Raw genomic sequence first — 27065 nt, forward strand, 5'->3', positions numbered from 1 at the left:
AGGATCTTCTCTTCCTCCATTTCCTCATGTATCAGGGGCCCCGGGATTGGGCTCAGGGTTCTTCCCCATCCTTCACACCCAGGGGCCCCACAGCGCCCACTAGAGGACTTCTTCACTACTGTGTAATCCTGTGTATGGAGAGACACATTACTATCACTCCATCCATTCCCAGAATCCCTCACCTCTCCAGTCCTATCCATCTGTTATTCCATAGATAAGAATGATGTCATGATGACATCACTCCCAGAATCCCTCACCTCTCCAGTCCTATCCATCTGTTATTCCATAGATAAGAATGATGTCATGATGACATCACTCCCAGAATCCCTCACCTCTCCAGTCCTATCCATCTGTAATTCCATAGATAAGAATGATGTCATGATAACATCACTCCCAGAATCCCTCACCTCTCCAGTAAGGCGGAATAGTATCTCTAGGGTGAGGGTTATTATCCTCTCCACCATCTTGTTCCTGTCTTTCTCCATTGTTCAGTCAGGAAAATTCTGTAATATATAACGGATATCAGCAGAGGATCCTGTAGCGTTAAGATCTGAAAAGAAAAAAGATAAACCAATGTAAAAATCACTAAAAAACATTATGTTAGGAGGGGGGTTGAATTAAGATGGCGGCCACCACCTGGTCATTAGAGTCTAGAAAGGTAACAGGTGGGAGGGTCTCAGCTTTGGAGGTGAATATGTTGGTGCATAAAAAGCTAGAGCTGATTTGGTGACTGGTGAAGGGGCAGGGTGAGTATATTTAGAGAAGGCATGGCGGCTCAGTGGATTGAACTTGCGCCATAAGCAAATCAAAGGCAATTGTCTATGCTGGAGCGAGTTCCATACATCAGAACGACCTGTGCACGGACTGTATGCTACAGAACAGACTGTCAGAATTCCCGGTATCATCATTCTTTATGATACCTTGAGCTCTGATACTGGTAAAGGGGTATTCCGGCAATTTTCTCCCAAATAAAAATCTCTAGAAGCCTTCTGGGCTCATTTAACGCTTCCCCACTGTTAATTTTGCTGTGTTTCCCGCATTTCTGCGCTGATCTAATCCTTCAATGCAACTTTTATAAAAGCTTCTCCGTTTCCAAGATGGCGCCACCTGGGAAACTACATCCCCCGATGCCGTTGCTTATTTTTTCTCTATCCTCTCCGAAACAGAGGACACGTGACCTTCGTATCTATGGGCCGGCTTAGCTATACAAATCTGTATGGGCCAGGTTAGCGAGAGATTTGTATAGCTAAGCCGGCCCACGAATATAAAGATCATGTGTCCTCCGTATCGGACAAAAAGGGGAAGAGGGATCAGCAGCGAGATGGAGAGAGGATTTTCTACATCTGGAGGAAATGGTCTTTAAAGGAAATACATGTATATTGGAAATATGGGGGGGGCAACCCACCGTATAAAACAACAGCCGGCGTATAAGACGACCCCTGACTTTTTAGAACATTTTCCTGGCTTAAAAAGTAGTCTTATACGCAGGAAAATACTGTAGATGAGACTAAGAATTTCATGGCCGGAATATCCCTTTAAATCTGTGCATTACTGTACTGACACAGGAGCAAAATTTTTTTATTTTTTATTATATAGTTTAGATTATTCAAGTTTTTAAAGTTTTCAAGAAAAACATAAAAAAAATTATATAAATCTGGTATCACTGTAATGGTACTGACCTGCAGAATAACGGGAACATAAATTTACGGCAAATGGAGTAAAAACTAAATCCCTCAAAAAAAATTCTTTACAAATTCAGCCCACAAGTGCCTATTTTCTGTTTTGTAGGATGTTTTACGGTAAAATGAAGGGAACCTTAAAAAAAAATACCGAAACCTTATCTATATCTGTACATGGGAATAAGAAGAGTTACAGATCTTATGGATCCTCTAGTGAGGAGTGTTACGTTTGCCATAAATCTTTGCCGGGGAAGGAGTTTATCCATAAATATAAATAAGATGTAAGAAAAAGCACAACATAAATAGAAAAAAAAACTATATAATAGTAAAAAAAAAATAGACAACGTAAAAAAGACTAGATAAGAAGGAATATCAGCGCCGTACAAGAGTGAGAGTATATAGAGACCACAGCGGATAACACTACGTACCCCGAACTACAGAAAACTGAGCCCCAAACCAGGGGGGAACCACCCAAACCCGACCCCGAGAGGAGGAGCAACAAAAAAACACAACAGATCCACCAACAATACCGCCACACAACAGGTCCGGCTCACTGACACTGCAAACCTTCTATCTATCCAGTCCTGAAGGGGTTAATCCTCCTGCTGTCCCCCCAACGCTCCGCGGCTCCACACATCCCTCCACCCGCAGAGCTGCACAGGAGCGTATGCTTCCAGGACCTGCCGTGATGTCACAGTCATGTGATCAGTCACATGGAGGAGGAGGAGTCACTGCTGCTCAGTGTATGCTGGACTCTGCTTTGCTGGACGAGCTGAAGTGATGTGTGTGGAGAAGAGCTGTGTGTGTGTGATGTGTGTGTGGAGCAGAGCTGTGTGTTATTATTTATTTTGAAAGCGCCCTTGATTCCTGAGCGCTGTACAGATGATAAGGGGTTAACATAAAGTAAAATCTAGACCAAACTACATGAATGAGGTAAATGGCAGACTGGTACATAGGGATACAGGACCCTGGCCCGCGAGGGCTTAAAATCTATAGGGTAACGAGAGGGAGACAGAAGATAAAGTGCAGCCAGTCACAGTGTGATGCAGACTTATTGTAGGTTGTAGCCAAGTTTGAAGAGATAAGTTTTCAGGTTGGTTTTGAAGGTGTTGATGGTAGTGAGCTTCGGAGTATGGGGGGGGGGGGGGCCTCAGGAGAAATCTTGTAGGCAGTTGTGTGAGGTAAGAACAAGGGGAGAGCATGGACGGAGGTCGTTGGAAGATCGGAGGTTGCGTGAGGGACGGTAGTGGGATATCAGGTCAGAGATATACGGAAGGGACAGGTTGTGGACCGCCTTGTACGTCGTGGTCAACAATTTCAAATGAATACTTTGGGCAATGGGAGCCAGTGAAGGGATTGGTAGAGCGAGGGGAGAGGCAGAGTGAGGGGAGAGGTGGCAGCAGAGTTAAGCATAGACTGAAAGGGAGCAGCGAGTATTAGAGGAGGATGTTGAAGTAGTCCAAGTGGGAGATAATGAGAGCATATACCAGCAGTTTTGTGGAAAGAGCGGATTCGACAAATGTTTTTGAGGTAAAGGCGGCAGGAGGTGATCAGGGTCTGAATGTACGGTTTAAAAAAACATAGTAAAAGGTGACCCCAAGACAGCAGAGTTGGGGGACAGAGTGCAGCCATTGATAGTGATTGACAGATTAGATGGAGGGGTGGAGTGAGATGGGGGAAAAGATAATTAGTTCTGTTTTATCCATGTTGCACTTTAGAAAGCGGAAGGAGAAGAAGAAAGATATGGCCGATAGACACTCTGGGATCCTGGATAGCAGAGAGGTGACATCCGGAGAGGTACAATCCTGCTCATTAGTATTGGCTCCCATGAAGTTTAACTACATAATGTGGAATATCTGATGAAAAAAAAAATGAATCAAGTGAAACAGCTTTGGGGTTTGACACTCGCTTGTGTTAAATACAAAAGATAAAAAAAATTATTTAAAACAAAAACAAAAAGAGGGATAAATAGAAGAACCTGAAACTTGATGTGGCGCTGGTATTGGCACCCTTGACATTTAAATAGTATGGAAACGGGGGGCGGAGCCTGACCGGGCATGTGAGAGGACGCGCGGCTTGAGAGCTCCGGCGGGTCCCGCTGTATATCGGCAGATATCCTCTCCTGCGGGCCACCAAACTTCCCCGAAATCCCTCCAGGGGCGCATAGTCCCCCGAGAATCGATCCGGTGCCAGAAACATGGCCGGAGGCACTTCTAAAAAGACGAAGTCGACGGCGGGAGCGGGCGGCCGAGATATCCAAGATGGCGCCGACCCGCCGCCGCACACACCGCGCTCCACACGGCTGCTGACTACAGGGACGGCTGCCAGGCTGGCAGAGTTCCAGAAGCCGCCGACCCCCCGGATGACCCACAGCGATGTCCGGTATGCCCATGAGGAGGGGGAGGACAGTGAGGAGTGCCACATAGATATTGCCCCACTAGGAGCAGGTGTTGTGGAAGGCTGCAATGGGGGGGAGAGAGAGGAGGGGGGCTCTGGTTCCCTGTCAGGAGCTGCACAGCAGAGCAGTGCCCTCTCCCTGTGCACAGAGACAGCCCATGCTCAGGAACCCACGCTGAGAGACATTCTTCAAGCTGTTGCACAATGCAATTCCTCTATCACTAAATGTAATACTGCTATTTCCTCTCTTACACAACAAATTGGCAGTCTACAGGGTGAAGTGGGGTTCCTCCGCCAAGATTTACGTAAAGTCAGCGACAGGACCACTGAGGTGGAACATAGAGCGGGAGATCTGGAGGACAAAGTTGCGCCCATTGCATCCACCTCCCGAAAACATGATCAGATAATATCCCAATTACTACTAAAAACGGATGACTTAGAGAATCGTCTGAGAAGGAGTAATGTGAGACTTGTGGGAGTGCCGGAAAGAGTTGAGGGTACAAATCCCACAGAATACTTTGAAACGTGGCTTGCTGAGGTGTTTGGGAAGGATAATTTGACCCCAATGTATGCTGTGGAAAGGGCTCACAGGGTGCCCATGCGACCCCTTCCGCCTGGTTCCCCACCTCGGGCAGTCCTGGTGAAACTGCTCCATTATCGGGACCGTGATATCATATTGAGGGCGGCTCGGAATTCTCCGGATACAGCTATTAACGGCAGTAGAATCTCCTTCTTTCCTGACCACTCTGCGGAAATTCAGAAACAGCGTGCCCAGTTTATCGAGGTGAAGAGGAGGCTGCGTACCCTGCAAGTAACCTATGCTATGCTATATCCTGCCAAGTTGCGAGTAGTGGCGGCGGGGGAGACCCATTTCTTCACCTCCCCAAGAGATGCAGTGCGCTGGTTGGATCAGGAGGAACAGCATCTCCGTGGAAGGCGCAGCCCTCGCAATCAAGATGCGCCGGCCTGAGACCTGGTCATAACTACCTCACTTTAAGATCTGGTGCCCTCGGAGGACTCCTGAGTGTCTGATAAGTATTGACGTTGCTTGAGTCAAGTGTATGCACGTTTTTCTGCCTTTATTTCGTTTTCTACTATTTGTTTGATCCTGCTGGCCCGCAGGACTCCATTTCTCCTGTTTCAAGTGGGACCTGTTATGCTCTATGTATGCAGCTTCATAGCTGACTGACTGTTCACTGCCATATAGTTATGGAGGACTGGTGCCCCAGTCTGCAGATTTTTTGGAAGCAGACCGTTTTGTTCCTGGTGACATGGTTATGTTTTATTTGGGGGCACTTTTTCTCCCTCTGTTTTTCTTTTTCTGATTCCACATGGTGCCTTACTCTTTACATTGTGTTTGTTGTGCTCCGAGACCTATGCGCTACTGCCACCCAGTGGCTAGTTTTCTTCTCATTTTATGAGCTTCGTTACTTGCAGGGGAATGTGCATTATATGGTACATGATATGCCTACTGTACAGAACTGTCATTCCGTTTATGTGCTAAAGGGTGAATATGGCTAGTAAGCTTACAGTGATTTCCTGGAATGTGCGGGGCCTGGGGGAAGCGGATAAGCGATATGCAATGTTTGATTCCCTGCGACAGCATCATCCTGTGGTGCTGTGTGTTCAGGAAACGCATCTAACTGCTGACACTACACAACATCTGAAGCGGGCTTGGGTGGGGTGGAGCTACCACTCTGTATACACTCAGTACTCCAGAGGGGTAAGCATTCTGGTACACAGAGATATCCCCTTCACATGCATGGACAGTAAAATTGATCAGAATGGTAGATATGTCTGTTTATACTGTGTTATCTATGGCGTTAGATGCATTTTAAGTGCAGTGTATATCCCTCCCCCGTACGGTTGCACGGTGTTGAATAGAGTGATGGAGTTTGGCGCTGAGCACCCGGATGCACCTATTTTGATAGTGGGTGACTTCAATATGGTCATCGACCCCTCGATTGATAAACGTAGCATGGGTTCTGTGGGCCCGGGGGCTTCTATCACCCCCTTGGGAAGGATGTTGATGGAACTGTCCCTCTCAGATGTATGGCGTCTCAAGCATCCGGGTGAGCGGAGTTACTCCTGTTACTCTTCAACACATCATTCTTTGTCCAGAATAGATCTAGCTATATGTTCTGCCCCAATGTTACATCAAATAACCTGCGTGGATTATCTCCCCAGGACCCTCTCGGATCATTCGCCCTTGAGGCTTCAAATGACGCATCCTGGATCTGGGGCGGTCGGGAGGAGTCTGTGGAGACTACATCCGCACTGGCTAACAGTACTAGATCCGGCTACTGTGGTGCCGGTGGTGGAGGAGTATTTTGCTTTAAATGGGGGCTCTCCAGGTGGAGTGGGATACCATGAAAGCGTACCTCAGGGGACATTTTATCCAACGCATCACCGGGGTAAAGAGGAGGAGGGGGCAGTTGCGTCGGGATCTTCTAGAGGGTCTGAGGGAGCGGGAGGAACAGCACATTTTACAACCCAGTGAGGCTATGGGCCGGAGACTCCGAGCGGCCCATACGGCGCTCAATGTATTTGATATGGAATCTGCAGCCCAGAAACGTACATTTGCCAAACATTAAGAAAGTCCATCTGGGCTCAGCGATGCAGTGCTTGAATAAACTTGCTTTTATTATAAGATCCAAAGAACAACGGAGACATGTGATGCGCTCTCTCAGACCCACGCCAACGCGTTTCCGGTACGTCACGTACCCTTAATCATGGCTCATTTGCCAAACATTCCTTTTTTGTGGAGGGGGAAAAGGCGGGACACATTCTGGCAGTGGTAGCCAATGCCCAACGGGACCCCACCTACATCACTAGTATACAGAACCAGGAGGGGGTGGAGGTGACGACACTACACGACATACTGGGGGTGTTCCGACGCTATTATCTGACACTTTACTCTTCCCATTTAGAGGTAACACCGGCCCAACTCACGCAGTTTTTACTTGATATATCTTACCAACTCTCACGCTAGAACAACGGGACTTCTTGGACGCGCCATTGTCCCTAGAGGACTTGGAAGCTGCAGCGGCTTCTCTGCATAATGATAAAGCCCCCGGGGCAGATGGGTTCCCGGCGGAACTGTATAAATTTGTGGGGAAGCCGTTACTCCCTAAATTACTGGAACTGTGGAATGCCTCACTGGAGTCAGGCATCCTGCCCCGATCGATGCAGGAGGCAATAATAGTAGTCTTGCCCAAACCCGGGAAGGACCCTCTAATACCAGACTCCTATCGGCCCATCTCCCTGCTTCCGGTGGATGTCAAAATTATAGCCAAAGCCCTGGCCACCCGTCTCTCTGGGATTATCTCATCTCTGATGCATCCTGATCAGACGGGGTTCATTCCTGCCAGATCTACTGCTTTGAATATTCGCAGGCTCCACCTTAACCTGCAGTTACTAGTAGAGAACCCGGGGTCTAGGGTGATTTGCTCATTGGACGCTGTCAAAGCATTTGACAGCGTCGAATGGCCATATCTGTGGGCAGTGTTACAGAGGATGGGATTTGGACCGGTTTTCTTGTCAGCTATACAATTACTGTACTCGGCCCCAACGGCGCGCTTGCGGATAAATGGAGGGCTGTCGCCGGCTTTCCTGCTCTACCGGGGGACACGGCAGGGCTGCCCGATCTCCCCACTACTGTTTGCGCTGGCTATAGAGCCCCTGGCCTCCCCATTGCGCTCGCACCCGGGGGTGACTGGCTTTAGAAGGGGATCAAGGGAGGATAAACTGGCGTTATACGCTGATGATTTATTGCTGTACCTTAGTGATTCTTCCTCCTCCCTTTCTGATGCGATGTCCACGATAAATGAATTTGGGACTTATTCCGGCCTTACTATAAATTGGGACAAGTCAGTTATTATGCCCATAGACTCAGAGGATAGTTTGCAGCTGGGTCCTGCCATCCCACTGAGGTGTGTTCACACCTTTAAATACCTGGGAGTTATTATCTCTAGGGATGTTAGGGCCTATGAAAAACTGAATATGACGCCCCTGATATGTAAATTTCAGCAAAAGCTAGCTGTCTGGCGCAAATTGCCTTTGTCAGTGGTGGGTAGGGCGAATTTGGTGAAGATGATTTGGATGCCGCAATTGCTATACATTTTGCATAACTCTCCTGTGTGGCTTCCATCTCGTCTTTTCCATAAGATACATGCCCTTTTTCGCGCACTAATATGGGGTTCCCAGCATCCACGCATTAAATTGGATACGCTACAGCGGTCCAAAACTGACGGGGGGTTGGCGATCCCGAATGCTGCCATGTATTTTCTGGCTGCTCAATTGCAACACCTGAGGGGATGGGAGCTAGATGACGGAGGGGACCAAAATAAAGTTCTGATTAGGCACCACTTACAATCTGACTACCTGTTTGAAACCCTGGAGGCTAAGAGGATACTACTGCTCTCCCCACAAATACCCACATTATTGCTAATTCATAAGACGTGGTGGAAACTTAGAGATTTATATGGTATCACGGGGTATACACCGTACACCTCCATCTGGGACACTCCGTGGTTAGGGGACCTACATTTCCTAGAGGGGTTTGCCACCTGGAGAGATGCCGGGATTCGGAAAATAATGCAGTTATATGACGGAGGGCAGTTGAAGCGTTTTGACCAACTACAGAGTCAATTTGTTTTGCCTCATACTCAATTCTATAAATACCTACAATTACGCCATGCATGTGAGGCGGAGGGGGAGGTTCTTGTGTCGGGGGTACAATATCTGCCACCTGTGAATATTGTTGGGGATTCGGATTCCACTAAGGGGCTCATATCCTGTCTATACCGCCACATTATTTCCAAGTATTTAGATAGGTATCCACTTACATTGAGGGAAAAGTGGGAGGCGGATATTGGCCCAATAGAAGAAGGGCAGTGGAAAGAAATACTAGAAATGACACCCAAGCTGTCCCTGGGGGAGCACCATCGACTCTCACACCTATACCTCTTACACCGTGTGTATCGCACACCACAATTTCTTTTCCGGATTAATGTCCGAGATACGCCCATGTGTCCCAGGTGTCATATCCATGAAGGGGGTCTTTTACACATGTTTTGGCGATGCCCCAAACTGTTCCGATACTGGAGAGGGGTGGCGTCAGCCATACATAAAGCCTATTCAGTTGACTTACAGCAGTCTCCGTTGGTGTATATATTGGGCTACGTGGAGGATCTGGCATTGAATGTGGGGGAACAGACTGCTGTGGCCCGTATCCTGTTTATGGCACGTAAGCTTATTGCCCAACACTGGCTTGATGAAGCCCCTCCATCAGTGTCGGAATTTGTGAGAAAGGTCAATTGGATAATTGGTATAGAAAAGTACGCATATGAAAAGAGAAAAGCTAGCAAAAAGTTTGATAAGCTTTGGGGCAGGTGGATGGCGGTGCCTGAGCTCGCACCCCCAGGGTCCCGCACGTAGGTTGCATTGAACCGCACGTAGAAGAGAGTCATGGTATATATCGCTGTCCTGTGTTCACCACCTGTCAGTGGGCATCCTGTACATTTGAGTTCAGAGTACTCTCTCACTATTTTCTTTTTTGAACTATAGCTCAAGAACATTCATGGTGCACATATGGTTCTCGGAAAGTTGCACTTGATTTCTGTTAACTGTTATGTGGAGTTGGATGGTTTCAGGGAAGGGAGGGAGGCACGGGGGTGGGGGGGGGGGCGTGGAGGGTATGCCCTCCAGGGTTCTTATGTTTGTACGGGGAGAAAATCTGTTTTTTGTGAAAAAAGTTTTTTTTTTTTTCAATAAAAATTATTCTGATTTAAAAAAAAAATAGTATGGAAACACATTGTGACTCGTCTGAGAATGAGAATCACCTTTGATAAATGGTCGGTGCCCATGTGACACGAATTAGCTAATGAATGATGACTTAAGTGTATAAAGAAGCCACATGTTGCGGCATGTTCTTTTGTCCCAATGGTGAACACAAAGGAGCTGTCTGAGCACATCAGAATTGCTAATATTAGCAAACACAAGACTTCCACAAGTATAAAGCCATCTCCAAAGACCTTTGTATTCCAGTTTCAACAATGCATAATGCTATTAAGACGTTTGCCAAGCATGGAGCCGTTAAAAACCTCCCTCGATATGGGAGAAAGAGGAAAATTGATGAGAATGGTGGAAAAACCAACACACTGAACATTCGAAGACTTGAAGGCCAATCTGGAAGAGTCTGGGGTCATGGTTTAAATAGGCTTAGACAAGTTTATCCATTCACTTCTTTGTTGATGGACATGTGTCTTTCTTTAAACCGTAATAACTCTGTAACGAGTAACATACGCCGAACACTAAACCAAGCAGAGCTTTATGGGAGAAGACCATGGAAGAAACCATTGCTGAAGAAAAGACATAAAAAGAACCACTGATCTTTGCCAAAACGAACCTTGAAAAACCCCAATCCTTCTGGGAAAATATTTTGTGGACTGATAAAACAAAAATCTTTTCGGCAATGCCAGGCAACAGTTTGTTTACAGACGGCACAATGAAGCTTATAAGGAAAAGGCCACGATACGAACGGGTAAGCATGGTGGAGGATCCATATAGCTGAGGGGGTGCTTTGCTGCGTCTGGTACCGGAGGCCTCGACAGTATCACAGGGATAATAAAATCAGAGAATTATCAATAAATTTTAGAGCGGAATGTACGACCCAGTGTAAGAAAACCTGGTTTGAGTCAAAGATCATGGGTCCTGAGTCTAAGCACACATCCAAAAGTGCACCGGAATGGTTGAATAAAGAATAAATGGCAGCAATGAGTCCTGACCTGAAAATCTTTGGAGTGAGCTGAAATCTACCATTAGGAAAAAGAACCCTGTAAATATTCATGAGTAAAAAGTAATAGTGGTAGAAAATAGCAGATGAGAAGTGCAAGAAGCTCATAGATGGCTTCAAGAAACGTTTGGAGGCTGTCATCAATGCCACATGTTAAAATACAACATGTAAGCTGAAAAACAGTATTATACTGTTGTATGACGTTGATTAAGACATCCCGAAGTCAGAAGGTTGGTACATTTCCATTCATTTGTGAAGATAATGTACAGTCTATGAAAAAAAAGGAGCGCCACTGCAGATTTGAGTGTTTTTAGCGTACAGGAGGTACTTGAAGCCATGGGATTCTATGATATGTCCCAGGCCAGAGGTATAGATGGAGAAAAGAAGAGGCCCGTGAACAGAGCCTTGGGGAATACCAACAGTGAGAGCGCGATGAGAAGAGACGGTGTGGGAGTGGGAGACACTTAAAGTGCGTTTAGAGAGGTAAGAGGAGATCCAAGAGAGGGCTGAGCTGGTGACACCAAGGGATGAAAGAATTTGTAGAAGAGAATAGTCAACTGTCGGAGGCAGAAGATAGGTCAAGGAGAAGGAGCACAGAGTATTGGCGTGAGGCCAGAAGCCAGATTGCAGGGGGTCAAAAAGCGAGATGGATGAAAGGTGGGAGGATAGTTCATGGTAGACATGTTGCTTCAGGAGTTGCAAGGCAAAGGGGAGAAGTAAGATGGGGTGATAGCTAGATAAGGAGGCAGGGTGAAGGGATGGCTATGTAAGGATGGGTGTAATGGTTGCATGTTTACATGGAGAGGGAAGTTGCCAGAAGTTAGCGATTCAAGAGATAAGTTAGTGCTGGCACAAATGCTGAGGTAAGGCTATGGATAAGGTGGGATGGGATTGGGCCAAGTGCGCAGGTGGTAAGGTGTGATGTGGACAGTAGTCTGGGGACGTTTTTTAGTGATGGTCGAGAGGAGAGTTAGTGGGGAACAGAACTGAACAGGCAGGAGGGCGAGTCAAGGGATTGTACGACGAAACCTCCTCTGATGTTGTCAACCTTCTGTGTGAAGTATGTGGCAAAGTCCTCAGCTGAGATATTGGGGGGGGCAGAGAAGGGAATTAAAGGTGTTAAATAGTTGCATAGGGTTGTAAGACAGAAAAGATATAAGGGAAGTAAGGTAATCCTGTTTGGCAGAGGTGAGGACAGATTTGAAATTAAGGAGTTCTTGCTTGTACTCTGTAAGTCTTGCTTGGAGTGGGTGTTCTTCCTGGGCTGTTTTGCAGCCTGGGACACTTTCCTCAGTTGTTTGGTTAAGTTGGTGTGGCAGGGCTGTTGTTTGGTAAGGTTGGTGTGCCAGGGCTGTTGTTTGGTTATGCTGGTGTGCCAGGGCTGCTGTTTGGTTAGGTCGGTGTCCCAGGGCTGTTGTTTGGTTAGGTTGGTGTGGCAGGGCTGGTGTTTGATTAGGTTGGTGTGCCAGGGCTGTTTGGTTAGGTCGGTGTGGCAGGGCTGTTGTTTGGTTTGGCTGGTGTGCCAGGGGTGTTGTTTGGTAAGGTTGGTGTGGCAGGGATGTTGTTTGGTTAGGTCCGTGTCCCAGGGCTGTTATTTGGTTAGGTCCGTGTCCCAGGGCTGTTGTTTGGTTAGGTTGGTGTGCCAGGGCTGTTGTTTGGTTAGGTCGGTGTGACAGGGCTGTTGTTTGGTTTGGCTGGTGTGCCAGGGCTGTTGTTTGATAAGGTTGGTGTGGCAGGGCTGTTGTTTGGTTTGGCTGGTGTGGCAGGGCTGTTGTTTGGTAAGGTTGGTGTGCCAGGGCTGTGGTTTGGTAAGGTTGGTGTGCCAGGGCTGTTGTTTGGTAAGATTGGTGTGGCAGGGATGTTGTTTGGTTAGGTCGATGTCCCAGGGCTGTTGTTTGGTTAGGTTGGTGTGGCAGGGATGTTGTTTGGTTAGGTCAGTGTGCCTGGGCTGTTGTTTGGTTAGGTCGGTGTGGCAGGGCTGTTGTTTGGTTTGGCTGGTGTGCCAGGGCTGTTGTTTGGTAAGGTTGGTGTGGCAGGGATGTTGTTTGGTTAGGTCGGTGTCCCAGGGCTGTTATTTGGTTAGGTCGGTGTCCCAGGGCTGTCTGTTGATGTGTTGAGTTGCGCTGCGTTAGGGTGCGTTTACACAGAAAGATTTATCTGACAGATTTTGGAAGCCAAAGCCAGGAATGGATTTGAAAAGAGGATAGACCCCAGTCTTTTCTTTATAACCTGATCCTTGTTTATAGTCTGTTCCTGGTTTTGGCTTCAAAGATCTGTCAGATAAATCTGTCTGTGTAAACCCAGCATTATAAGAGTCAATAGCAGAAGTAATTGTGGAGTTGTAAAATGCAGTGGCTGCTCCAGTCTATGGCTGTATCCATGTTTTACAGGACTCCCTAGGGCTTCCTTAGCCAGCCGTATTCAAATGCTAAATGATTGGACTTGAGCATGCTCGTGTTACTCTCATCTCTCAGCTTTTTTTCCATAAACCCCTCTTCTCCTCAGGTTGGGTGTGGGTTTTGCAGCTCAGTTTCAATGAATTGAAACTGTAAAAGGGTGGTGCTGTTTTTACAAGAAAGTAGCTGCTTTTTTTTTTTCTAATCCTGGATAACCACTTTAAGTTTGTAGAAAGACAAGAAGAAGACCCTCTAGAGACTTTGTTCCGCCTTTTTCCCGTAAAACAGATCAATGAATACACATTTCCTTTAGAATCAGGAAAATAATGATTTATTGGAACTTAAAAAAATACCACAACCACCCACCCAACCATTTCCACAACAAAACCACCCACCTTAAAAATAAAATAAAAACTAACGATAAAACAATGGATCCACCGCCACCCACTTCAAAAATGACAAGAAAAATAAGGTCCCTGGTATCAGGATGGGGAATAGTCTGCAGGTGGTGGGAATCGGGATAATGGCCCATTGCTGGCATATGGTGGAAATGGTTCAGGATAGGGATAGCTGGCATTGGGCTGGGGGACAGGGGGTTGCAGTATAGGGGGGGCACTGGGATGGGGCACAGGAGGGGCAGTGGCAGGCAGGAAACAGACGGGTGTTTGGGTGGTGGTGGACATAGTCTGTAGTGCCCTCGGCAAAGCCACATTAGGTCTGTAGCTGTGGAGGCCGAGGAGGGTCCGGACTGTGTCCACCACATATCCAGGGTCCGGCAAGTGGTCAGGGTCTGCATCCTCGTAAGCTGCCACCACACCCATACTGACGGTGATGACATCTGCCAGCGGTCGCCCTTGCAATTGGCGACAGCGCAACGCAATGACGTTCCCCACATTCTGGCACATGTCACCCTGGGTGTCGACCCTCCGGCTAACGGACGGGACGTTGTCCTCCAACTCAAACCCCCTATCCATTCTCCGGACGGTCCTACAAGGAGGCGGACAGGTGGTAAAGGTGCGAGTAGGGGGGGCGGTAACAGGGTCTGCAGCAGCGTGGGAGGACGCATCCTCAGATGTGTCCGCTGCTTCACTGTCCCTGGCATCCGGCTCCTCCTTTATAGACCCCCCTAAAGGTCCCACTAGATGATAGCCCCCCTCTATGTCATCAGGGACGTCCGCTGATCCAGAGAGAGTGGGGAGTTGGTGTTGAGGAAACTCCGGCAAATCTGAATCTTCCTGGGCATTGCCCCAAGTTCTGCGGAGAAAGGAAAACAAACTAGTTCCACACAAACATTATTAACCCCTTATCTCCGCAGCTAATCAGCATTTTCGGCGTTCATTGTGTAGTAAGTGGTAAACGATGCACTGAAATATTGATACTATTACGATACTCAGGGTTCAGTACCAGGATTTCCTGGTATTCGATACTTTAAGTTAACAAAGTATAGTGCAGGGAACACGGTGGGGGTCTAGGAGAGTGCCTTCCATATTCTCTGCGTGCCGCCCACTAACGTCACTGCCTTAGTCCGGCCAACCCTCCGCTCATAGCCGGCACCGAACATCCGTTACAGACAGCGGTGGCGGCAGCATCTCACCCCTTCTGAGCCGCTCCATACACAGTGGGGGTCGGCTACTATATGGAACAAGCCCCCCACTGATAATGATTGATCCCACTGGCAGCAGTCATTTAACCCTTTCAAGGTCCTTGTCAAGTCTCCTATCGGCACCCCCGCAATGTGCCTGTGTAGTGCTGATCGGTCACACGACTGCTGGAGGTCTACAATCACCCTCCGCTGTGTCACTCTTCTAATAGAATTCACAATCAGGTTCGGCACTCTGTCGGTGGGTGGTGCTCGTAGATGAGAACAAATCCAGCATAATATATTCATAGAATTCTCGGCACTCACTAATTCATTTTGAAGAGTTTATTGTACCATTCCATCATAGGTAAAACAAAAAACTTTACAGGAGGCGTTTCGGCTTCTCGCCTTTGTCAATCGAGAAGCTGAAACGCGTCCTGTAAAGTCGGGAAATAGAAAATAAAAAGTATTAGTTTTGGTTTATTTTTATTTTTTTTATCTTGAATCACCTATCATAGCCCTGGAATGTTTATTTGTTTTGTTTGTCACCACGAACAGTGTAGAGATAAATCAGGAACATATGATGGATGAGAGTTGAGGAGGAATATTTAAATTCGATCAATGAGACTATTAATGCGACTGTTATATACGGTCGCCACTGTTCAATGTTGTATGTATTGAAAATTTAATTAAAAAAATAAATAAAATAATAATAATAAAAAAGTGGGTATCAGTAATGAGCTCATAATTCTGGTGTTGTGACATCCCTAGTGAGGGGGCATTCACACATCTGCAAAATACTGTCTGTGCACGGACAGTATTCTGTGAAATGGACTTGTAGCTCCCGGCATCCAGATTCATTATGCCAGTGTCAGTACAGTAGCGCAAACTTTTAAACAGTTTCGGAACTCCCAGCATTATACTGAATGATGATGCCGGGAGCTCCGAGGTCCAGTTTGCAGAATACTGTCCGTGCGCAGACGTGTGAATGCCTCCAAAAACTGTTAGCCATGTATGATTACAATGATAGGCAGCTTATATAACTTAGTTTATAAGACTGTGATGGTAATTTACAGCACCACGGTCTGTATATTTTATTAGTACTACACAGGAGGGTCCGGACTGTGTCCACCACATCTCCAGGCTCCGGCAGTGGTCAGGGTCTGCATCCTCGTAAACCACTACCACACCCCTACTGACGGTGATGACATCTGCCAGCGGTCGTCCTTGCATTTAGCGGCAGCGAACCGCAATGACGTTCCCCGCGCTCTGAGACATGTCACCCTAGGTGTCCACCCTCCCGATAACGGACAGGGCGTTCTCCACCATCTCTAACCCCCTGTCCATTCTCTGTGCTCGGAGAGGATTTGGTGGACAGGTCCTTGGAGCTCCCGGCATCAGGATTAATTTTAAGTGTCAGTACAGTAGCGCACATTTTTTAACTGTTTTGGAGGTCCCTGTTTTTTCACTATTACACCTGCACATGTGTGACTTTTTAATAAATTTTTCACTTGTATTTTTTTTTTTCTGGGATGTGATGTGACCGGAAGTCAACGGTATTGCACTTATGTTGTTTACTGTGCGAGAACTGGAATGCGATAATTTAAAGGGGGTTTCCAAGAAAAATTAACTTGTCCCCTATCTAAAGGGACCAGTGAGAGGTCACGGGGGTCCAACCTCCAAACCCCTTGGTGATGTCTTTATCGGCCCCTGGCTTCTGTATTGTGAATAGAGCCACGGGTATGACATGCGGCTCCATTCATTCCTATGGAGTGACGTCAAGAACCAAGTAAGCCGGAAGAGTGCTCTTTCTGTCGGCTCCATAGGAATGCACAGAGCCATGTGCCGCAAAGACAGGAGGTGTAATGGAGGGGCTGCCTGTGTCTGGTGATGGGGGGGCAGAGACTGCAGGTGTAATGGAGGGGCCACCTGTGTCTGGAGATGGACAATACTAGATGACTATCTTACCGATACTCTTATATTAATTGGGGGCGCTACCCGTTAAGGTGCCCGTGTGTGAGCTCAAAGCGATGCAGTCAGCTATTTTTAAAGAGGACCTGTCACCCCCGTGCCGGGGTGACAGGCTCCCGACCCCCTGCTGGAGCACCCTATACTCACCTGAACCCGCCGGGTCCTACTTCTGGAGGTGGTCGGGTGACTGAGATATGAGCGCCCGAAGCCCGGCACGCGCGCTCCTCAGATGAGTCCAACGCTCATAGAGAATGACAGGGCGTCGGACTCGCCTGTCATTCTCTATCAGTGTTGGACTCATCTGAGGAGCGTGCTCGCTGGGCTTCGGGCGCTTATATCTCAGTCACCCGACCACCTCCAGAAGCGGGACCCGGCGGGGTCAGGTGAGTATAGAGTGCTCCAACGGGGGGTTGGGAGCCTGTCACCCCGGCACGGGGGGTGACAGGTTCCCTTTAAGTTTATTTGGGCAGGTAAAAGGCATCGCATCCCGAATTCAGTATTAATGAGAGGTAAATCACAGGGGGGCCTGGCGGTCCCTAATGTCCAACTATATTACTGGGCTGCCCACCTCCGACACATTTTTGAGTGGTCCTCCCTTCAGACGTATAAGCGTTGGGCAGTAATTGAGAAACTCTGGCTTACTCCTCTCCATCCTAACTCCTTCCTGTGGTCCCAAAACCCTTCCCCAAGCCCGTCTGCCCCGCTATTGGGCCCGATCCAATTTACCAGACACGTTTGGTCCTCCTGTGCGTCCAAATTTGCCTTGTTCTCGAAAAAACTCTCCTCTGATTTCCTTTCTGTTCTCTCCCTCTTTAGAGGTAGGTCTGGACCCTGCAGTCGCCCACCTGTGGTCTAGCAAAGGCCTCTTTCAATTTGCAGATATAGTGGACCCTCTAACACGTACTCTACTGCCCTTTGACAAGCTGCGAGACAAATATGGCCTCCCTAGGTCGGAATATCTTACCTATATGAGTGTGAGGCATCTCTATTTGGCACAGAAGGAGGTCTCTAGGCCTACTTCTTTTGAACAGTTGGCTAGGATGGGGCCCTCCACAAAAGGGCTCATTTCTGCCATCTATTCTCTTTTGAACTCGCCCATGGGAGACTACCACATCCGTCATAAATATATGGATCGGTGGGAAAACACTCTCTCAAGGTCAATCTCCCCGGAGTTGTGGCAGATCATATGAAGCAGGGCAGCGTCTTCCTCCATATGCACTTATTACAAAGAGGTACATGATAAATTCCTGATGCAGTGGTACCGTACTCCGGAACTGCTTCATAAACTTAATGCTGCTATTCCTGCACTCTGCTGGAGATGGAACAGACACACTGGCTCCCTGCTCCATATCTTCTGGGATTGCCCTGGCAGAACGGGCTACTGGTGTTAGGTGAAAACGCTTCTGTCTGCGGTCCTGGGCGTGCAGATTCCATTGGAGCCACTGACTTATTTGTTTAATATCACTCCTAAAACTCTTGGGAAGAAGCCTACTAAGTTGTTGTTGCTGATTCTTACTGCAGCTAAGGGCCCTATTCCACCGGACGATTATTTTTCAGATTATCGTTAAATCGTTCGAATCTTAACGATAATTGTTCGGTTGAAATGCAGTTAACGATTAACGACCGAACGAGAAATCGTTGATCGCTTTATAAGACCTGGACCTATTTTTATCGTTGCTCGTTCGCAAAACGTTCGCATTGAATAAGACGTTGTTCGGTCGTTTGCAGTAGATACGCAGTAGATAGTAAGAAATAGCGAAGGAAAAACGATCGCAAATACGATCATAAGTAACGATTATCGTTCCATGGAAATGAGTGAACGTTTTCAGGTCTTTCGCAATAGCGGTCGTTTGAGATAGTTAGTCGTTAACGATTATGCGAACGATAATCGTCCGGTGGAATAGGGCCCTAAGTCCTTGATACCACGCAGTTGGATGCAGGTTACACCCCTTCCTTCGTGGACTTATGATACTTTTACACGGAGAGATAATTCGCCCGATCGCACGATTAACGATTTTGAATAAATGATGTTTTTTTAATAACAATCAGCGTTTAGACGGAACGATACATCGTACGGAAAAATCGTTATGCAATCGTTTTGCGATCGCCTAAGCCTATCTCACACATAGGTGAAATCGTTGAATGTTTACACGGAACGATCTGCGAATTTTTTGCGAACGACCAACGATAATTTGAGAACATGTTAAAAGAACATGTTCACTGCGTTTACACGTACGATTATCGTTCGAATTCGATCGTTATCGTGCAAATTCGAACGATAAATCGTTCCGTGTAAAAGGACCATTACTCTCCCGGAGGAATTTAGAAAAATTGGCAGCCTCATTGAATGACACACTGCCTCGGATTGAGTCTATCTGGGCTCCAAGGGAGGCTTTCTTGTTGTCTTCGGTCTGTTTGTCTTTAGTGTTGTTTTTTTAGGTGCGGTTTGGGGATTGATATCCCCCGATATCCTGTTCCTCCCTTTACTCCAGTTTAGGTCGGTTCTCATTAGCTTTATTGGAGTTGGACATAATGTAAAGTTGACCACATACTTTTTTGTCCTTGGCATTCTTTTCTTGTTGTATTGCACTCGACCTTATTTTGCTTTTGCTCCTCACCTTTACTTTGTGTAAAAACTGAATAAATATTACAATAAAAAAAAAAAGAAAAAAAAAAAAAAAGAGGGACAATACTGGAATACTTACGGCCAGAGACCCCTCCCCAGCAAAAGGAAGCTCAGCTGCTCCGCATAAGGGATAGCTGGTAAAGGGACTGGGGAGGTCCCACTATTCCGCACCAGTTTCCTGTGCTCCCTCATGAATCGGTCCCTCACGCTCGCCCACCTCGTCTCAACATGGTGAGCTGCAAAGGAGGAGGAGGGGGAGGAGAAGGGGGAGGGAGGGGAGGAGAAGGGGGGTTAAGGGGGGTTGAGGGGAGGAGAAGGGGGGGAGGAGGGGAAACCAAAAAAATCCAACAAATATTAGATAGTGTTATCCGGGAGTTAAAAAAATAAAATAAATAAATACATTTTATTTATATATATATATATATATATATATATATATATATATATATATATATACATACACACACACACATAGCATATATATATATATATATATATATATATATATATATATACACACACATATATACACACCCCTGTTCTCAGGCTGTTTGTGGAATTGCAATTGAGCTCCATTGACTTAGATGAAACCACAATACCACATGTAACCTGAGGACAGAGGTGGTGCTGTTTCTATAAGAAAGCAGCAATGTTTTTCTAATCCTGAAAAACACCTTTAAAGGGGTACTCTGGCAAAAATCTTTTTCTTTCATATCAACTTGTTTCAGAAAGTTATACAGATTTGTAATTTAATTCTATTAAAAAATCTCCAGCCTTTCATTACAGCACTGTGTCAGACTGGAAAGAATACACCACTTCCTGTAGGACATACAGCAGCTGATAAGTACTGGAAGACTGTAGATGTTTAAATAGAACAAATACACATATCTCACTGACAGATATAGTGTACACTCACCGATGGCCATCTGGTCCACAGTGGAGAGCTTGTCCCAGTCCGGGTACACCAGTGCCGCAATCTCCCACCATGTTTGCTTGCGGTGCTGGCGGCTTGTGTACCCGGGGGCGGTGCTGTCCCACATGTAGGTGCGAGCGTGGACCTGACGGAAACAGAAGGGGGGAGGAGTCAATAATACGGCACAAAGCTGCCAAAATTACACCAGATCCCCAGCCATAGTCCACCCACCTCGGAGATGAGTCTCTCTACGTCTATATCCATCCGGGACACCATCCTGCGTCTCTTGGCCCGTCCGGGCATCCTACGCTGGTTCACACGGTGGCTTCCGTTACGGTTTGCCATGCGGTTTTCACACGACGGCTGCGGCCCGACCTATGGCCTCTCTGGGAGGGGCTCGAAAAGATGCAAACGTGTCAATCCGCAAAGCAGAGGCTTCTGGGATGTTTTTATCCCCCCGAATAGAACCCCCCCTGAATTTCATTGTGTGTAATCAATACTTAGAGGTCACAGGGTTTATAGACGACACAAAGGGGAGATCCGCCCCCTCCTTCTGTATTCTGGCTCATAACTGTGTGTGTGAACAGGGTCTTATAGTAGTAAGCAAGGTATAGCCTCAGCAGTCCCTGTTACAGCAGAGATCAACAGAAACAAACAGAACCCAAGTGACTCTGCTCCATCCGACCCGACTGCCGCCCCAGGCCCTGTGTCTATTGGTGCAGCAGCCTGAGGGGGAGGCGGGTCACGTGACCCGAGCAGCTGCGCTCATTGTGTGAGTGATGTGTGTAATATCCATCCCGGCCCCGAGCACCGACACCGCGAGACCCGGCACAACGCACAGCCGGGACATCAACTACCAACAGGGACACCGGGAGGAGCAGCCTGGACCCCAACCGCACACCGGGAGCCTCACTATATATCCAGCACATAGTCCTACCTCCTCCCGCCGAGCCGGACAGGAGCCGTGTGCTTCCCCTGTGCTTCCAGGACCTGCCATGATGTCACAGTCATGTGATCAGTCACATGGAGGAGGAGGAGTCACATGATCAGGGGCTGCTGCTCAGTGTATGCAGGACTCTGCTGTGCTGGATGAGCTGAAGTGATGTGTATGCAGCAGAGCTGTGTGTGTGTGATGTGTGTGGAGCAGAGCTGTGTGTGTGTGTGATGTGTGTGGAGCAGAGCTGTGTATGTGTGTGTTATATATGCCTGCAGCAGAGCCCTGTGTGTAATGTACATGTAGCTGAGCTGTATATGTGTGTAATGTACATGTAGCTGAGCTGTATGTGTGTAATGTACATGTAGCTGAGCTGTATATGTGTGTAATGTACATGTAGCTGAGCTGTATATGTGTGTAATGTACATGTAGCTGAGCTGTATGTGTGTAATGTACATGTAGCTGAGCTGTATATATGTGTAATGTACATGTAGCTGAGCTGTATATGTGTAATGTACATGTAGCTGAGCTGTATGTGTGTAATGTACATGTAGCTGAGCTGTATGTGTGTAATGTACATGTAGCTGAGCTGTATATGTGTAATGTACATGTAGCTGAGCTGTATATGTGTGTAATGTACATGTAGCTGAGCTGTATATGTGTAATGTACATGTAGCTGAGCTGTATATGTGCAATGTACATGTAGCTGAGCTGTATGTGTGTAATGTACATGTAGCTGAGCTGTATATGTGTGTAATGTACATGTAGCTGAGCTGTATATGTGTGTAATGTACATGTAGCTGATCTGTATATGTGTGTAATGTACATGTAGCTGAGCTGTATATGTGTGTAATGTACATGTAGCTGAGCTGTATATGTGTGTAATGTACATGTAGCTGAGCTGTATATATGTGTGTAATGTACATGTAGCTGAGCTGTATGTGTGTAATGTACATGTAGCTGAGCTGTATGTGTGTAATGTACATGTAGCTGAGCTGTATGTGTGTAATGTACATGTAGCTGAGCTGTATATATGTGTAATGTACATGTAGCTGAGCTGTATGTGTGTAATATACATGTAGCTGAGCTGTATGTGTGTAATGTACATGTAGCTGAGCTGTATATGTGTGTAATGTACATGTAGCTGAGCTGTATATGTGTAATGTACATGTAGCTGAGCTGTATGTGTGTAATGTACATGTAGCTGAGCTGTATATGTGTAATGTACATGTAGCTGAGCTGTATGTGTGTAATGTACATGTAGCTGAGCTGTATATGTGTAATGTACGTGTACCTGAGCTGTATATGTGTGTAATGTACATGTAGCTGAGCTGTATATGTGTAATGTACATGTAGCTGAGCTGTATGTGTGTAATGTACATGTAGCTGAGCTGTATATGTGTGTAATGTACATGTAGCTGAGCTGTATATGTGTAATGTACATGTAGCTGAGCTGTATATATGTGTAATGTACATGTAGCTGAGCTGTATGTGTGTAATGTACATGTAGCTGAGCTGTATATGTGTAATGTACATGTAGCTGAGCTGTATGTGTGTGTAATGTACATGTAGCTGAGCTGTATGTGTGTAATGTACATGCAGCTGAGATGTATATGTGTAATGTACATGTAGCTGAGCTGTATATGTGTAATGTACATGTAGCTGAGATGTATATGTGTAATGTACATGTAGCTGAGCTGTATATGTGTGTAATGTACATGTAGCTGAGCTGTATATGTGTGTAATGTACATGTAGCTGAGCTGTATGTGTGTAATGTACATGTAGCTGAGCTGTATATGTGTAATGTACATGTAGCTGAGCTGTATGTGTGTAATGTACATGTAGCTGAGCTGTATGTGTGTAATGTACATGTAGCTGAGCTCTGTATGTGTAATGTACATGTAGCTGAGCTATATATGTGTAATGTACATGTAGCTGAGCTGTATGTGTGTAATGTACATGTAGCTGAGCTGTATATGTGTAATGTACATGTAGCTGAGCTGTATGTGTGTAATGTACATGTAGCTGAGCTGTATATGTGTGTAATGTACATGTAGCTGAGCTGTATATGTGTGTAATGTACATGTAGCTGAGCTGTATATGTGTAATGTACATGTAGCTGAGCTGTATATGTGTGTAATGTACATGTAGCTGAGCTGTATGTGTGTAATGTACATGTAGCTGAGCTGTATGTGTGTAATGTACATGCAGCTGATCTGTATATGTGTAATGTACATGTAGCTGAGCTGTATGTGTGTAATGTACATGTAGCTGAGCTGTATATATGTGTAATGATCGTTTACTCCATCCGATCCCGGTAATGTGCAATTACACTGAACAATTAGTGAAAAAATGTGGAATTACAGCGAACGATTAGCGATGATTTTAGGTTCAGAACTAAATCAACGTTCAACAACACATGAACGATTTTTCGATCGTTGCCTGCAATTAGGGCCCTTAGGCTGGGTTCATACTACGTTTTTGCAAAAAAAATTTGTGTGCATCCATTTTGATCCGTTTTTCCATTGACTTCCATTGTAAAAAAAGAAACAAAAACCGATCAAAACCCCATCCTTTTTTAACACACACAAAAACGTGGATGCATTTATAATTGAAGTCAATGGAAAAACGGATGCATCACTTTTTCTCATCCTTTTTTTTTTCCAAAAACGGATGAAAAAAAACTGATTGCAAAAATGTAGTGTGGACCCAGCCTTAGGGTATGTGCACACTACGTAATCCGTGCCACGGATTCTACCGCTCACTCGTACCCGCCTGTATCTCCGCCATTGTCATAGACTCCATTCTAGGGTCAGGCAGATTTCACCATCCACCCAAAGAACGGACATGTCTATCTTTGGGGCAGATGGCGAAATCCACCTGACCATAGAATGGAGTCTATGGGATAGGCAGAGAGTGAAGTGGGAGCAGAATCCGTGGTGGGTTATCTGCGAGAATTCCTCAGTGTGAACGCACCCTAAGGGGTAAGAAAGCTCGGACGGGACCCCGATCAGTGAATGATGTTTGGTTAAATCACTTTCCAACCTCCCTGTATCAATTTGACCCGTTCGGTGACTTTCTGTGTCCCAGCAGCTAAACCTTCATGGCTCAGAACTTTACTCATTAGGGAGCGTCACTCCTCGAAAGGTGGAGGAGGAGGAACATCCATCCAATGCCGTGCCAGGATCACTTTGGCTCATCCAAATAGTGTAATCAGTAATGATCCCCCTCCCCCCCCCTTTCCATCATCAACAACCAGCCCCCCCGGGAAACTTTTTCTTTCAAATCACCTGGTTTCAGAACGTTATATAGATTTGTAATTTACTTCTATTTATAAATCTCAAGTTCTCCCATACTTATGAGTGGTGTATTCTCTCCAGTCTTCCAGTACTTATCAGCTGCTGTATGTCCTGCAGGAAGTGGTGTATTCTCTCCAGTCTGACACAGTGCTCTCTGCTGCCACCTCTGTCCATGTCAGGAACTGTCCAGAGCAGGAGAGGTTTTCTATGGGGATTTGCTGCTGCTCTGGACAGTTCCTGACAGGGACAGAGGTGGCAGCAGAGAGCACTGTGTCAGGCTGGAAAGAATATACCACTTACTGCAGGACATACAACAGCTGATAAGTACGGGAATACTGGAGATTTTGTAAATAGAAGTAAATTACAAATCTATAAAACTTTCTAAAACCAGTTGATTTGAAAGAATTTTTTTTTTTAGCCGGAGTGCCCCTTGAATAGCTGTAAGCTGGAAAACCTCCCTTCTCCCCTCCCTGCCTGATTGACACCCTGAGGCTGGGTTCACACTACGTATATTTCAGTCAGTATTGTGGTCCTCATATTGCAACCAAAACCAGGAGTGGATTAAAAACACAGAAAGGATCTGCAGTGTCCCAGAACAGCCCTTCTTATGCTCACACTTTTATTATAACCAGTTCTGTTCTGGAAAGCTATGGTCCACTGCAAACTGCGTGTATTGTGTCACCCCTGCAGTATTCAGGTCTGCTATTTCATTCATTTATTGCATGTATATTCAGGTATCAGTGCCTAATGGTATTATGTCGCCTCCCAGTGTTCAAGTATGGTACTTCTCATGTATATTTCTCTGTATATGCCTAATGGTGTGATGATGCAATGGCTGGATGTCACGTGACTGTGCCCCTGCTTCCATGGTAACTCCAATGGTCATCGAGCTTTTGGCAGGGGTTACCATGTGACTTCCTGTGCTACCAGAGTCTATCTCCTGCCCCAGAGGGGATAGGGTGTGTTGCTCTGCCGTTCCTGTTCAGTCGAGTCTTGTCCTCCACCTTCAGGAGACAAGTTCTGTCTGTCCTCTCTCCCTGCTAAGAGAGAGGCCTCTGTGTGCTCTGCTGCTCCAGTCCACTGGCTGTGTTCCTGTCTCAAGTCTCAAGATTCTCATCTGGGTGTCGATTCTTCAGTCATTCTTCAGTTCCTCTCATCATCATCCTCTCTAATCATCAACAGCAAGTATTTCATCTCAGTTCCATTCCGCCCAGCATCTTATCCTCGGTATCACTACTACTCCCATCATTCAGCACGCCACTCTCACAGCCTATTGCAGCATCACCCATTACTCTGCTTTATTCAAGTTTGCCTTATTCCCTGTTGCTACTAGTTACCACCGTTACAATAAATATACAACTACCGTTGTTTCTGAACCTTGGCATTGGTGTGATAATTGGTGCCCTGACTAAGGACAACGAAGAATCGCATGCCCAGTATTCCCGCATGGTCAGGAGCCCGGTTTCCAGCTGTATCACCATCGTGCCTACACCGAGACCACATTATACTACAGCTGCCCCGGTTCCTGCCTGTTAGCACCATCTATACTGCAAAGTGGCCCCTAGGGGCCAGGGCATAGCAGATCTGTTCACACAATGTTGAAATTGAGTGGATGGCCGCCATATAATGGCAAATATTTGCTATTATTTTAAAACAACAGCTGTTATATTGAAATAACGGCCGTTTTTCAGAGCGTCCCTCATGACAGCACCACCTGGAGATTGATCCCCATAGGTCCTAATAGGAACAGGAAGCACAAGAGGTTAAAAAGGACCCCACCCCTCCACCTCCTCAGCGTTTTCCTGTTCCTACAGGACACAAGCACAGAGAGGTTTACCTCTTTTTCGTGGTCCTAGGGCTGGCACGGGATCAGTGTTTTTCGGCCAGGCGGGCGAAGGCGACCGGATTTTCCCCTCCTCTTCAGGTGCTCGCACCGGGTCTCGCGACTACAGGTCTGTGCCTCCTGGTCCCATCGCTGCCGCGCTTAATGAGTTTGAGCAGCGGGGAAGCAGCATGGAGCTGCGTGCCAAGCCTCGGTCCCATGAGTGTGGTTTCCCTGGTTTCCTTCCGGCCCAGGATCCCTGCCGACGCGCGCGGCGTCCCACGTCATGACGCCGCGTACTACGTCATTACGCTGCGTCGCGCGGGGTACCCTGAGACCGGAAGCTCCGCCTCCAAAATGGCGCTGTCCACCGGAACGCTGCCGCAATGGTAATGCCGGAGGGCAGGTGTTGTGGGCGTTTTTGGCGCCAAGATCCCAGCTGATCTGAGGTCTGCTGCTTATTTAAGGAAAGCCAGTGCTGCATTTTCTCCCTCTTTGTGTCATGGACGCTCCCCGCTCTGAATCTGTGGAGCAGGCCACTGCGGCGAACCTAGTAAGTAGCTGAGCTAGGGGCTCACTTACTATACTTTGTTACAAACATGCTGGTAATAGCTCCCCTTCTCTCTCTAGGGAGACAAGGAGATAGCCAAGA

General features: G+C 46.7%; 2 protein-coding genes across 4 annotated transcripts in view; both read right to left on the reverse strand.

Annotated features, from left to right (window-relative positions):
• The window catches only part of LOC138786726 (zinc finger protein 665-like), a 118384-nt gene that overhangs the window by 76218 nt on the left and 15101 nt on the right, over window positions 1-27065 (reverse strand). The gene's annotated exons all lie outside the window — the stretch shown is intronic.
• Window positions 13592-21504, reverse strand: LOC138786784 (uncharacterized). 3 transcript variants are annotated; one of them, XM_069963835.1, is made up of 5 exons: window positions 21295-21504; window positions 20589-20743; window positions 20361-20502; window positions 19524-19680; window positions 13592-14522 (listed from the first exon to the last, which is right to left on the reverse strand). In XM_069963835.1, exons 2-5 carry the CDS (start codon window positions 20700-20702, stop codon window positions 13751-13753), a joined length of 1185 nt encoding a protein of 394 aa, XP_069819936.1. In that variant the 5' UTR covers window positions 20703-20743; window positions 21295-21504; the 3' UTR covers window positions 13592-13750. The 3 variants fall into 3 exon arrangements, with proteins under 3 accessions (XP_069819936.1, XP_069819934.1, XP_069819933.1); XM_069963833.1 differs by having other exon boundaries at window positions 13593-14522; window positions 20589-20753; XM_069963832.1 differs by lacking the exon at window positions 21295-21504 and having other exon boundaries at window positions 13593-14522; window positions 20589-21288.

The sequence above is a fragment of the Dendropsophus ebraccatus genome, chromosome 3 (genome assembly GCF_027789765.1).
Source record: "Dendropsophus ebraccatus isolate aDenEbr1 chromosome 3, aDenEbr1.pat, whole genome shotgun sequence".
NCBI classification, from domain to species: domain Eukaryota; kingdom Metazoa; phylum Chordata; class Amphibia; order Anura; family Hylidae; genus Dendropsophus; species Dendropsophus ebraccatus.

Bases quoted from the DNA above. Each gene is read 5' to 3' on its own strand.
- LOC138786784 (XM_069963835.1), bottom strand. From the start codon at position 20,702: ATGGCAAACCGTAACGGAAGCCACCGTGTGAACCAGCGTAGGATGCCC. The intron at 20,503-20,588 runs GTGGGTGGACTA...TGTTTCCGTCAG, and splicing joins TAGAGAGACTCATCTCCGAG to GTCCACGCTCGCACCTACAT. The intron at 19,681-20,360 runs GTGAGTGTACAC...CCTCCTTTGCAG, and splicing joins TGTGGACCAGATGGCCATCG to CTCACCATGTTGAGACGAGG.